At 43.6% G+C, this 11681-nt stretch overlaps 1 protein-coding gene across 9 annotated transcripts in view; it reads right to left on the bottom strand.

Annotated features, from left to right (window-relative positions):
• Positions 1-1208: 1208 nt before the first annotated feature.
• LOC109697108 (maestro heat-like repeat-containing protein family member 1) overlaps positions 1209-11681 on the bottom strand; it is a 100873-nt gene continuing 90400 nt past the window's right edge. For 6 of the 9 annotated variants that reach the window (XM_074076289.1, XM_074076292.1, XM_074076296.1 and 3 more), the window contains 5 exons: positions 9098-9256; positions 8732-8854; positions 7516-7621; positions 6249-6314; positions 1209-1783 (listed from right to left, as the gene is read on the bottom strand). In XM_074076289.1, the coding sequence (XP_073932390.1) occupies positions 1425-1783; positions 6249-6314; positions 7516-7621; positions 8732-8854; positions 9098-9256 (813 nt within the window). In that variant the 3' untranslated portion in view covers positions 1209-1424. Of the gene's footprint in view, positions 1784-3211; positions 3290-6248; positions 6315-7515; positions 7622-8731; positions 8855-9097; positions 9257-11681 lie in introns of all 9 variants that reach the window. The other 3 variants (XM_074076295.1, XM_074076290.1, XM_074076291.1) reach the window with 3 other exon arrangements.

Genomic DNA, 11681 nt, shown 5'->3' with positions numbered 1-11681 from the left:
AAAAAATAAATGAATGCCATTTTGCAGATGACAAATTAGATACAAGAAAGTTAACCACAGAGCTTTGAAGCAGCATAAAAGAACTAGTCGAGGTTAGTGTTTGCTGGAATGACTAGGAGAAGGGGCGTGCACTTCAAACCACTTCTGGTTTCCCAACCTCAGCTCTCATGAGACTGCATCTAGTAGCCCACCCTGTCTGAACACATGCTGGGAAGAGAATTCTGAGGCATATAGCTCAGCCATCACACACCCAAATTCCTGACCCACAGAAACGCTAAGTCATAATAAATTTTAATCATTGTTTTTAAGGAAAAGAACATTAGTAATAGCTGTTTTGTCCTAGCCAAATCTGAGGCTGGAGTGGCCCCAAAAGAAGCCTCAAACGTTCCAACGTGGGGCCTGTTCAGATTCCAAAGAAAGCACTAAATGCCAGGATCCGTCCACAGCATTTGCCAGGGGAGTTTCTGTGCAGGGTGGGGGCAGGCAGCAAAGCCTTGTAGTAGACATGGAGAGGAAGGGGTGCTCCACACAGGTACATCCGCAGTAAGGGGCCTAGGCATGGATGGAGTTTATAGGAGGCTTTACGGAATTTGACCCAGGGCTGGATCTCATTTCTTTCAGTGTTTTGGGCAACAACCTTGTCACCTTTATGGGAATGTTAAAGGCCCCCACTTGCGACCCAGCCTACTGGGAAACCACGCAGCTGGCTGGGTCACAGAACAGTTGAAGCACCATGTGTTCCTTGGTCAGGACAGATAAAAAGTGGGGGGAACCAGGTGATCCTACATCTGTCCCAGGGTAGAGGAAGCAAGGATTTGAACCAGTTTCAGAATGATTTTTCAAAATAAATTAGAATACACTCCAGTTATCTCACTGAGTGGCAATCCGTTGCTTTCTTGAGTAACATCGAGGGGCCTGGCGTAATGGAGATGCCACTGTCCTATCCCACAGGCCTCCATTCTCACATTCTAACATGTAATCTGCACGTGACTGGGGAAGTGTGTTGGGCACGAGAATTTCATCTAGCACGTGTGGAGGAGCTGAACAATCTGAAAACTAAGTTCCAGCTGTTCTGCCCACTGTTCCTCTCTTCTGTCATGGAGAACCCTTCCTGAATGTTGAAGAGCATCTGTCCAGAGATGGTCCTGACATTTGGGCTTACCCCCAAACCCCAAGGCAGGAATGGAAGCCAGCTAACCTTAGGATGAGAAAATAAGTTTTATTGACAAATCTTTATGCTGATAACCAGTTATCCCCCAGGGAGATAAGGACAAGGCACACAAAACATCTTCCAAAGTCAAAACTGGCTCCTTTGGATTAATCCGCAGTAGCCTGTCCCAGTGAACGAAAAGTAGAGGGAGCACTGTGGAGAAAAGCCCCAACCTGTTGTGCAGAATCTCCAGCAACCCCCACACAGCTGCCTTTTAGACATTCTCAGCTTTGTCAGTGGACTTTCCTAAAGATTGCTTCTTCACTGAACTTTGCAACAAGGTGACCCCTCCACTGCACCATTTGGAAATGGAATTTGTGGCACTTCGGAACCAATTCCACATCTTCCTTTTCCATCTGCCGTCATAATCCCCCTCCTGTTTGACAGTCTTGAAAAGGCGTTTCTTTCTCTTTGGGGCTTTGATGCCAGAAACCTTGAGAAAGTTGACGCTTATGTGACTCAACCTGGACAGATGGGCGTGATGGTGCTTCACGTCTTTGTCTATTGTTTTCAGGATATCACTGGCCATCGACCGCACAGATTCCACGGGGTCACTATCCATACTTTCGAGAACTGAAACCAGAAGGCAGTCCACTCTGAGGCTGGATCCCCAGAACGACCAAACCCCATTCTTACCCACCCCATGTGTCAACTCATTGCATTACATATAGAATCTTTTTTTTTTTTTTGTCATGGGGACGGCAGGGAGGCACTGGGGTTTGAGTTCAGGGCTTCTGATGCTTGCCAGGCAGGTGCTCTTACTGCTTGAGCCACTCCACCAGCCCTAGAATCATTCTTGTCACTTTTTTTTTTTTTTTTTTTTTTGGTGCTACTGGGGTTTGAATTCAGGGTCTTGAGCTTGGTAGGCAGGCGCTCTGCCACTTGGACCACACTATTAGCCCATTTTGCTTTAAGTTATTTTTCAGATAGGGTCTTGCCTTTTGCCTGGGGCCCACTTGGACAACACACACACAACTATGCCCAGCTTATTGGTTGAGATGGGGGTCTCACTGACTTTTTTGCCTTGAATGGCAATGGTGTAGTGTAGCTGTCCTTTGAGAAGCAACAAATTCATTTTCCCTTGGTTCAGAAACCCAAATCAATCCACAAAACTGTATGTGAGCCATGTATGTGCTGTGCAAAGCTTAGGGTTTTGCATGCATTTTGCTTATTGTTTGTTTTTGCAGTACTGGGGTTTGAACTCAGGGCTTTGCTAAGCAGGGGCTCTATCACTTGAGCCACATTTCCTGTCTTCACATGCATTTTTTTCAATACCTAAAACTAAGGTTAATATCAACACCATTGTCTTCATGATGCAGATGGAGAAACTGAGGCACAGCGAGTCAGTTCACACAGCTGGTTCTGACAGAGCTAGGATTTGACACAATCTGACTGACGTTGGGGCCCGCGTTTTTCTTTACACCACTGACTTTGAGGAAAGAAAAGGACCTTTAAAAATTATTTAGTTTGGGGGCTAGCAGAGTGGCTCAAGTGGTAGAGCACCTGCCTAGCAAGTGTGAGGCCCTGCGTTCAAGTCCCAATACTGCCAAAAAAAATGAATGAAGAAGGAAGGAAAGAGGGAGGGAGGGAGGGAGGGAGGGAAGGAGGGAGAGAAGGAAGGAAGATAGATAGATGGGAACCTCTTTTTATCTTAAAAATTTAGGCATAATTTGCATCCATAATAAGTCCATTATAATTTTGATGCTTTAATTTTAAAAAGTATTATTTAGAAATATGTAGTGAAATATTTATGGATATAATAATATCAAGTCCAGGATTTGACTCAGAATAATCCTGACAGAGAGTTTATAGTGGGGGAAGTAGAAGAAAAACAGGGTAACCATGAGCTGATACAGGATCCCAGGATATAGGAATGCTGGCCCCTTCTTCCTGGCCCCTTCTGCAGAATGGATATGTTTGAGCTTATGAATATTAATTCTCTATACTTCTGTAGAAAACTAAAAAGAAAAAGAAAAATCTCTCAGGCATAGTGGCACACACCTATAATCCCAGGTGCTCAGGAGCTGGAGACAGGAGAATCTCTCATTTGAGGCTGGCCTGGACAAAGGTAGTGAGATCCTGTCTCAAAAACAAAAAAGCATTTTAAAAGGACTGGGGGTGTACCTCAAATGGCAGAATGAGTGAAGGCCCTGGGTTCAATCCCCAGTACCAAAAAAAAGAAAGAAAGAAAGAAAAGAAAAAGAAAAATCCTAAAACAGCCAGAGAAAAATTATAGAAGACCTAAAAATAACAAAACAACTAACCTCAGACTCCTCAATGACAATAAGGAAAGCCAGAAAACACAAGTATAATGTCCCCAAAATGCTGAAATAGAATTATGGCACCATTAAAGCTGTCTTTCAAGAATAAGAGTAAAAAGAGAATTTTGCAAATAAGCATCCATAAGCATACCACCTAGATACCAGTACCAAAGAAACTTCTAGCGCTCTGGGATGAAGAAAAATGGTCTGGAAAGGATGGTTGGAGAAGACAAAAGAAGTGGTGAGGAATACGTGTAAATCTAAACACTTTGTATAAAATAACAACCACAGCATCTAAATTCTGAGTTTGAAAAGGGAGAGAGAACCAAAATAATGGGTAACAGAAGCCCATGAGTTACATGCCATAGTTTGAATCCCTCCCAAAGGCTGTGCTAAAGGCTTGGTCACCAGCCTGCAGCAATATTGGGAGGCGGTGGAAGCTTTAAGAGGCGGAGCCTAATAGGGAGTTAGGTCATTGGGGGTGTGCCCTTGAAGAAGATTTTGGGATCCTGGCCCCTTCTCCTCTCTCTTTGCTTCCACACTTCCATGAGGTGAACAGTTACCTTCTGCCATGCTCTTCCACCACAGTGTACTGTGTCACCACAGGCTCAAAAACTCAGGGTCACATAATCAGGGACTGAAATGTCTGAATCCATGAGCCATAATAAACCTTTCCTAATGAGTTGTCTCAGGTATTTTGTCATAGTGACAGAAAGCTGGCTGGCACAATTAGGAAAGATGGCAATTAGAATTACTGTCAAAATAACAGAGAAGGTTAAACTGTTTTAAGTTCTGTTAAACTAAATATGCATTAAAAAAAGTACTTTTTGGTCTCCAGCCTGGAGAAACATTTACAAATTTATATAAAGAGATATATAAGAATATTTAGCCAGGTGCTGGTGACTTACACCTGTAATCCTTGCTACTTGGGGGGCTGAGATGGGGAGACTCAAGTTTCAAGGCCAGCCCAGGCAAATAGTTCTCAAGAGCCCATCACCAAAATAACCAGAGCAAAATGGACTGGAGGAGCAGCTCAAAATGCACTTGAGCAGCTCTCAAGTGGTAGAGTACCTGCTTGGTAAGTGCAGAGCCCTGAGTTCAAATCCCAGTCACACAAAAAGAAAAAAAGAACGTTCATAGTCTCATTGTTTGAATAGCAAAACATTAGAAATAACTTGAACATTCATCTAGGTAGGAAATTAAACTATACTATGGAACTATCACTTGCTATACTTCAGATCTGAAATGTCTCCCAAAGGGCCATGTGTTCAAGACTAGCTTTAGGAGGCGGGACCTAGTGAGATGTCTAAGGTAACTGGAGGTGTGCCCTTGAAGGAGATTATGAAACAACAGTTTCTTCTTTTTCCTCTTTTTTTGGTGTGGGGGGAAAGGGGTAGGCAGCAAAGGTTTAAGATAAGGTCTTGCTATGTAGCCTAGGATGGCCTTGACCTCATGATCTTCCTGCCTCAGCCTCCCAAGTGCTGGGATTACAGGTGCACACCATCATGCCCAACTTTCTTCCTCTCTTTATACTTCACAGCAGTTATGAGGTAAAGAGTTTGCTCCTGATGCACTCCCCTCCATGATGTGCTGCCTTGCCATAGGCCCAAAGCAATGGGCCAATCAGTCATGGACTGAAAACTTCTGAACTATGAGCAAAATAAACCTTTTCACTTATTAAGTTGATTTAGCTCAAGTAATTATTACAGTAATAAAAAGCTGACTAATGCAATATAAACTATATACATTATGTATGCATACTGCATTCAGCATGCATATATGGATATTTACATATAACGTACACAGGAAAAGAAGTCAGGACTAGACTGAAAACTGGGAGGAGAGGAGGAAAAGGAAGAAGACTGCATGGAGGGTAAATGGACCTTTACTCTTATTGACATGTTTCTATTTTTGTTTGCAAAGAGACTATATTCATGTGTCTTCTATAAATATAAATTAATGTTAAAATGTTTTCATGCAATAAAAAAAGAACAAAAACAAACAAACAAAAACCCAGCAAGTTCTTTTGTTTTGTTCGACTGGTGCTGGGATTTGAACTCAGAGCCTTATATTTGCTAGGCAAGTGCTCTAACACTTGAGTCACACCCCAGCCCTTTTTAATTTACTTTTTCTAGATAGGGCTCATGCTTTCTCCCAGTCTGCCTTGGGCCATAATCCTCCTACCTCCACTTCCCAAGTAGCTGAGATGATAGGCATATACCACCACACTGAGCCAAAACACTAAACTCTTTAGGGGAAGGGACTATCTGTCTTAAACACCACTGCAGCACAAGTAGCTAAGGCATGTAATAAATGTCCCCAAAATGTCAGCAGTGTTTTCATCTAACTGGAAAGAAAACAAATAATTTCCTTCTTCTTGCTACTGTCTTCCATTTTATACTCTTCTACATTATATTTATATAGTAAAAAATGCACTTTAAAATAATAAAATATGTTCCTAAGAAATTTCCCATCAAGCACTGGTGACTCACACCTATAATTCTAGCTATTCAGCAGGCAGAGGTCAGGAGCATGGTGATTCGAAGTCAGCCCCAGGCAAATAGTTCTCAAGACCCTAGCTCAAAAAATATCCATCACAAAAAAGGGCTGGTGGAGTGGCCTAAGCTTAGAGCACCTGCCTAGCAAGCATTGAGGCCCTGAGTTCAAATCCCAGTGCCACCAAAAAAAGGACGAAATTTCCCAATAGTCCATTGGATCGTTCCCCCTCCCCGCTACTGGAACTCAGAACCCAAACATAGGGCAAGGCACAGACTCACCATTCTGTACCAGCTGCACGTCACTCTCCTGAATGTGGCTCATGTTTATTTTCTTAGTTGTTAACCCTAAAAACAAGACAAGCCCTTCTAGATTTCCTGGGCCGTTAGGCCATCCCTTTCCCCAGGCTCAGTACTGAACAAGAAGTGAGCATTTAAAAACCAATGTTAGCAAGAAAAACATCTAAGAAATGCCTTGTAGCCTAAATGTTAACGTTTTAGTAAAAGAATAACCCTCAGAGTGGCTGTAACCCAAAAACTGCTGTCAGCAGGTGGCAAGCAGAGCATGAGTCCTGGGCATTAAACTTCATGAGGTCCACACCAATAGAGAGGTGGACACGAGGCAGCTAATTTGCAAAAGTCAAACACACACTGCCAATCAAGATAGGAAAGAATTTCCCCTAGGTGAGGATAAAAAATACTACTGGCACTTATGCTCCTTCATGTAGCCGCCCCCAATCCATCCCTTTTAATGGCGTCCTAATAAATGTTTTCCAAAGATGCTATGAATCAAAACAAGACACTATCTGTCATCTATCAAGTTGATCAAGAATTTAAAACTACTACCCAGGGTTGGCAAGTGTCCACAGAAATGGATACTTGCCTACAGTACTGATGGGAGGAGAAAAGGGTTCAGTCTTTTCAGAGAGCAGCTTGCAACAAACATCAAAATCCTTAAATTTCTGCATACAATTCTACTTGAAATTTATCTTCATGAACTAATCATGATGGCAGGCAGAAACTTGCCACTCCATCCTGCTTGAAATAATGAGTGCAGATATTCACAAGAATAGACTGATTAAATACATCACTTCATAAAGTCATCCATACAATGGAATTAATTTTATGCAGACATTAAAAATAATGCTGAATGATCAAAGTGCATTATATGTATTATGAAAATAGTATAATGAAACCCATTAAAATTTGCAAAAGGGCTAGGGGTTTGGAGCAAAGCGGTAGAACACCTGCCTAGCAAGCCAAAGGCACTGAGTTCAAACCCCAGCCCTGCCAAAGCAAAGCCCAGACAGTGTGTTTGGGGGGGTAGGGGACACAGAGCTGGGGTACAGGAACCTCCTGTCCTCTCCTGAGCCTTTCAAAATCAGAATTGGAGGCCTGGCCCCAGGTCAACCTCTCTGATCAGATCAAGCTAAGGAAAGTGATCTCTGTCACACAGTCACAGGTCACACATCACACTGTGGTCTGGCTTAGCACTTTAGCAGAAGGTCAGGAGACTCCCTGCAGCAATGGTCTGGTGCCAGTGCATTACCTATGAAGTTGAGTGCGGCTGTCCGGAGGAACACTTGAGGGCTCTTCAGAAAGCTGAAGCTCTGGGTTAGTAACACCCCCAGGAGATAATGTCTGACTGTGTAGACCTGTGGAGCGAAGATGGGCCATGCTGACCATTAGAGGGCAGCCCTGGAACCCTGCCTCACACCCTGTCCACAGCAGCATCCATCAGTCTTTTGTCCCTTTGATTGCTTGAACCTGCATCCTCAGACCCCCATCCTGCCCCTGCTCCCAGCACCACACAAACCCAGTATGAAGTTCATAAAGAGAAATTTGCTCCCATGTGCCAGCAGGATAAGGGAGAAGACAGGTGGAGCTGGGAGACCCAGGTTTGAACACAGGCCCTGACACTTGTGGTTACTCATCTATGTCATCTGTAGAGGTGACATAGAACCCAGGAGCTAGGGATGTAGCTCAGTAATTGAGAATGTGTTTAGTCCTGGGTCTAATCTGAGAGGGGGAGAGAGAGAGAGAGAGAGAGAGAGAGAGAGAGAGAAAAGAAGGAGGAGGAGGAGGGGAGGAAGGAAGGAAGGCAGGGAGGGAGGGAGGATAGGAAACCTTCCCAACCTCCCTCATATAATTATAAGGCTTCAGTGGGGTAACGAATGTCAAAGTGCTTTGTAAAGTGCTCTACCTAGATAAGGGTTTCATAATATTAGAATTACTTATGTTAGTTCCTAACTGACTTTTGGTTTTTGTTTTTTTTTTCTTTTTTAAGACAGGATCACCTTGAACTCATGATCCTCCTGCCTCAGCCTCCTAAGTGCTAGGACTACAGGCACGTACCACCACGCCCAACTTGCTAAACACTTGTTTACTTTTCAACAAGGATTCCTGGTCTCTGGCCTGTGCTTGATTTCATTGGAGTTGCTGACTCTCAACATCTTGATTACTGACCTAAAGGCCTGAAGAGTCCCTCCCACATCTCTTCCTAGCACTCTAACCAGAAGACCTCTGTCCTGTCACCATCCAGTAGCCTGGGGTGACCACCCAGCCTCTGAGGCAAAAATGGTGATTCTAGAAGGATCACTACAGGGAACCAGGGACTGGCAACCCAAACATGGTCTCAGAGTTTGCTAATGATACAGAATGAGAAGCAGGGAACCCTAGTCAGCCCTCCGCTCTTTGCTCACCCAGCCTGTCCTTGAGTGCCCAGAGCCAATGCTATAGCTGAGCTTCCTGAGAGACTCACTCACCAGGAAACTGCACGTTTCTTCTAGTACCTGGATGTGATCACTGAGAGTGGTGTGTCGGAACATCTGTATGAGTGATGACCAGCCAATCACGTTAGCCCACTCAGACAGGGCCCCTCCACAGGCCTATGGGTGAAGAGAAGGGAGTCCCCAGCTGTGTGACTCACCAGGCCAGAGGTGAGCGGAAGGCCATGAAGTCAGGATCTGCAAACCCACAGCCAGCCCGCCAGAGGAAGATGGAAAAGAGGCGGATGTAGAATGAACAGGCCACACTGGAAAAGGAGTCAGAGGGAAGGCCAGGGGGCTGTGCTCCAGCAGAAAGTGGGGAGGAGTCAGGCCTGGGGTTGGCAGAACAAAGATGACCTCTACCTTGACCACCTGGATATTGTTGTCCTGTAGGCTGAGCAGCAACGGGACAAGGAAAGTGTAGATCTCCCTTCGGACACTGGTTCCAGGCTTGAACTGGAACAGTCGACGGAGCATGTGGCCCAGGGAAGAGGTGGCTGAGATCCTCACCTGGTCCCTCTCCTGCCACAAGAGTGGAGATGAAAGTCAGTCGTTTCTCTGGCCCCTCCTGACCTGGCTTCCTTCCTCCCACTTCTCATCCTCCATGCCCAAAGCCCACTGGCTGATCTCACTGTTTCCAGGCAAGGGCACTAGGACTGAGTGTCTGAGTAATTAAGGCACAATGCCAGGGAACCAAGGTCACCCTTGGTCTGTTCTACCTTGGACCATATCTATAGCTTGTAACTTTGTCCCCTTCTGGTAGCACAAGAAGGCCAAATTTTTATATATATATATATAGTTATTAATATATATAGTTATATATATAGTTATCATGCTTGCACTGTGAATAAACTTGTTTAAACCTACATGAGTTTGCATTAACAATGATCTTAAGCAGCTCTGTACACATTTAGGGATATATTACATGCAGACTGAACGAAGATTGAGCACCTATCATGAGGTAGGCCCAGTGCCAAATAACAGGAACATGATGGGCGAACAGAGTCCCTCAAAACAAATGCAGACACTTCAACAAGTTAGGTATACACATGATAGCACAATGGCTAAACACAGAGATGACCCCATGTTAATATTTTAATTTAAAAAACAGAGGGAGGACTGGGCATGTGGCTCAAGTGGTAGAGCACTTGCCTAGCATGTATGAAGTCCTGGGTTTGATCCCCAGCACCACAAAAAAAAAAAAAAAAAATATATATATATATATATATATATATATATATAATATATATATATTATATACATTGTATATATATAATATATACATTATATATAAAATATATATACATTATATATGTATATATATATAACATATATACATTATATAATGTATATATATATAGTATATATTTATTTTTTGGTAATAATGGGGTTTGAACTCAGGACTTGCTATGCACTTGCTTTACCACTTGAGTTTTGAGTTATGACCCCCGGTCCCCCACCAAAAATAAATAAATTAAGCACCTGGGAGGCAAAGTCAGGAGAATGCAAGTTCGAGGCCATAGTCTCAAAAGCAAAACAAAACAAGCAAAAAAAATTTTTTTTTAATTAAAAAGTAAGCTGGACCCCTGTGGCTCATGCTACTTGGGAGGTCAAGATTAGGAGGATCTCATTTCAAGGCCAGTCCGGGCAGGGAGTTTAGGACACCAGTAGCTGGGCTCAGTGGCATACACCCATCATCCCAAGCTACATGGGAGGCTGGGATTAGAGGATTGTGGTTTCAGACCAGCCTAGGCAAAGAAAAAAAAAAAAGTTTGTGAAACCCCCATCTCAATGATAGGGTGGCATGTGCCTGTCATCCCAGCTAAGGCATAAAATAGGCCAGCCTGGGCAAAAACTGAGACACTATCTCCAAAATAACCAGGTATAGTTCAGATGGTAGAGCACCTGCCTAGCAAGTGTGAGGCCCTGAGTTCAAACCCCAGTACTATCAAAGCAAGTTAAAAAATTAAAAAATAAAAATAGAGAAAAAGTATCACATGCAGAGCAGCCCAGGATGGGTGATTGAGGGTTATTCAGTCATCCCCTCTTGCCCCACATCTCTAGAAGAAATACTAGAGATGTACTTTTAAATTCATAATAAATCTGAAATACTAGACAGGGTCCCCAAGAACTAATGTCTCCCTGAAAGACCAACAGCTGACAGGGCTGGAATAAAAGGAGAGAGCTCAGAAATCTCTAGTACAGAAATGATAGAAATCACTACCAAGAGTTGGCACACACCTAGCAAAATACAACGTTACAAAAGGAATTGCAGCCAGGCTGCCTCTCTGCACTTGCCCTTCCTCAAGGTTTTTATCCCTCCCTGGCCCTTTTGTATCCCTCCCCTTTGTCCCCCCCATTCTAAATTCGAAAGAGAAGCCCCACCTAAATGGTTAGAATGTTAACACTAAGTCTTTCTTTGGATTTACAGAACCCAGAAGAGTTGAAGACCTTTGAACACCCGCCACAGCCACCCACCCTTAGTCTTTAGTTCTACGAGGATGCCTGTCTGCAAGAACTACAGGAGCAGGTTCCAGGAGGCTGAGGTCCATTGCCACGTTCAGGAGAAGAACAAGGTTGACAATGACCCAGCTCAGCAGTAGTCTACTTTTGACCCGAATCTCCAAGATGGGACTTCAGGGATGATAGTACCCTACATTTTCTAAGATGCCAGCCCCCTCTTAAACTAAGGTAGGATAGCTAGGGTAAGGAAACAGGAAAATTAGAAAATATGTCAAAAATTAAGACAGATTCAAGAGTCAAGATGAACCAAAAAATAAGGCTAAAAAAAAAAAAATCACTAGACCAGCAAGGAACTGAATCAGCTCTTCAGGAATGCACAGACCTACATTCCTGCCTCACCCTCCCCTCTATCTTAGATGTTAAATAAGACACACTGCCTCTAGATGAGTAATTAGGTCCTGGAATAGAAAGTGCCTGGCTTTTT

Source organism: Castor canadensis, chromosome 6, assembly GCF_047511655.1.
Source record: "Castor canadensis chromosome 6, mCasCan1.hap1v2, whole genome shotgun sequence".
Taxonomy (NCBI): Eukaryota; Metazoa; Chordata; class Mammalia; order Rodentia; family Castoridae; genus Castor; species Castor canadensis.
The sequence above is the reverse complement of the archived record's forward strand: the minus strand, read 5'-3'. Positions and strand labels throughout refer to the sequence as shown.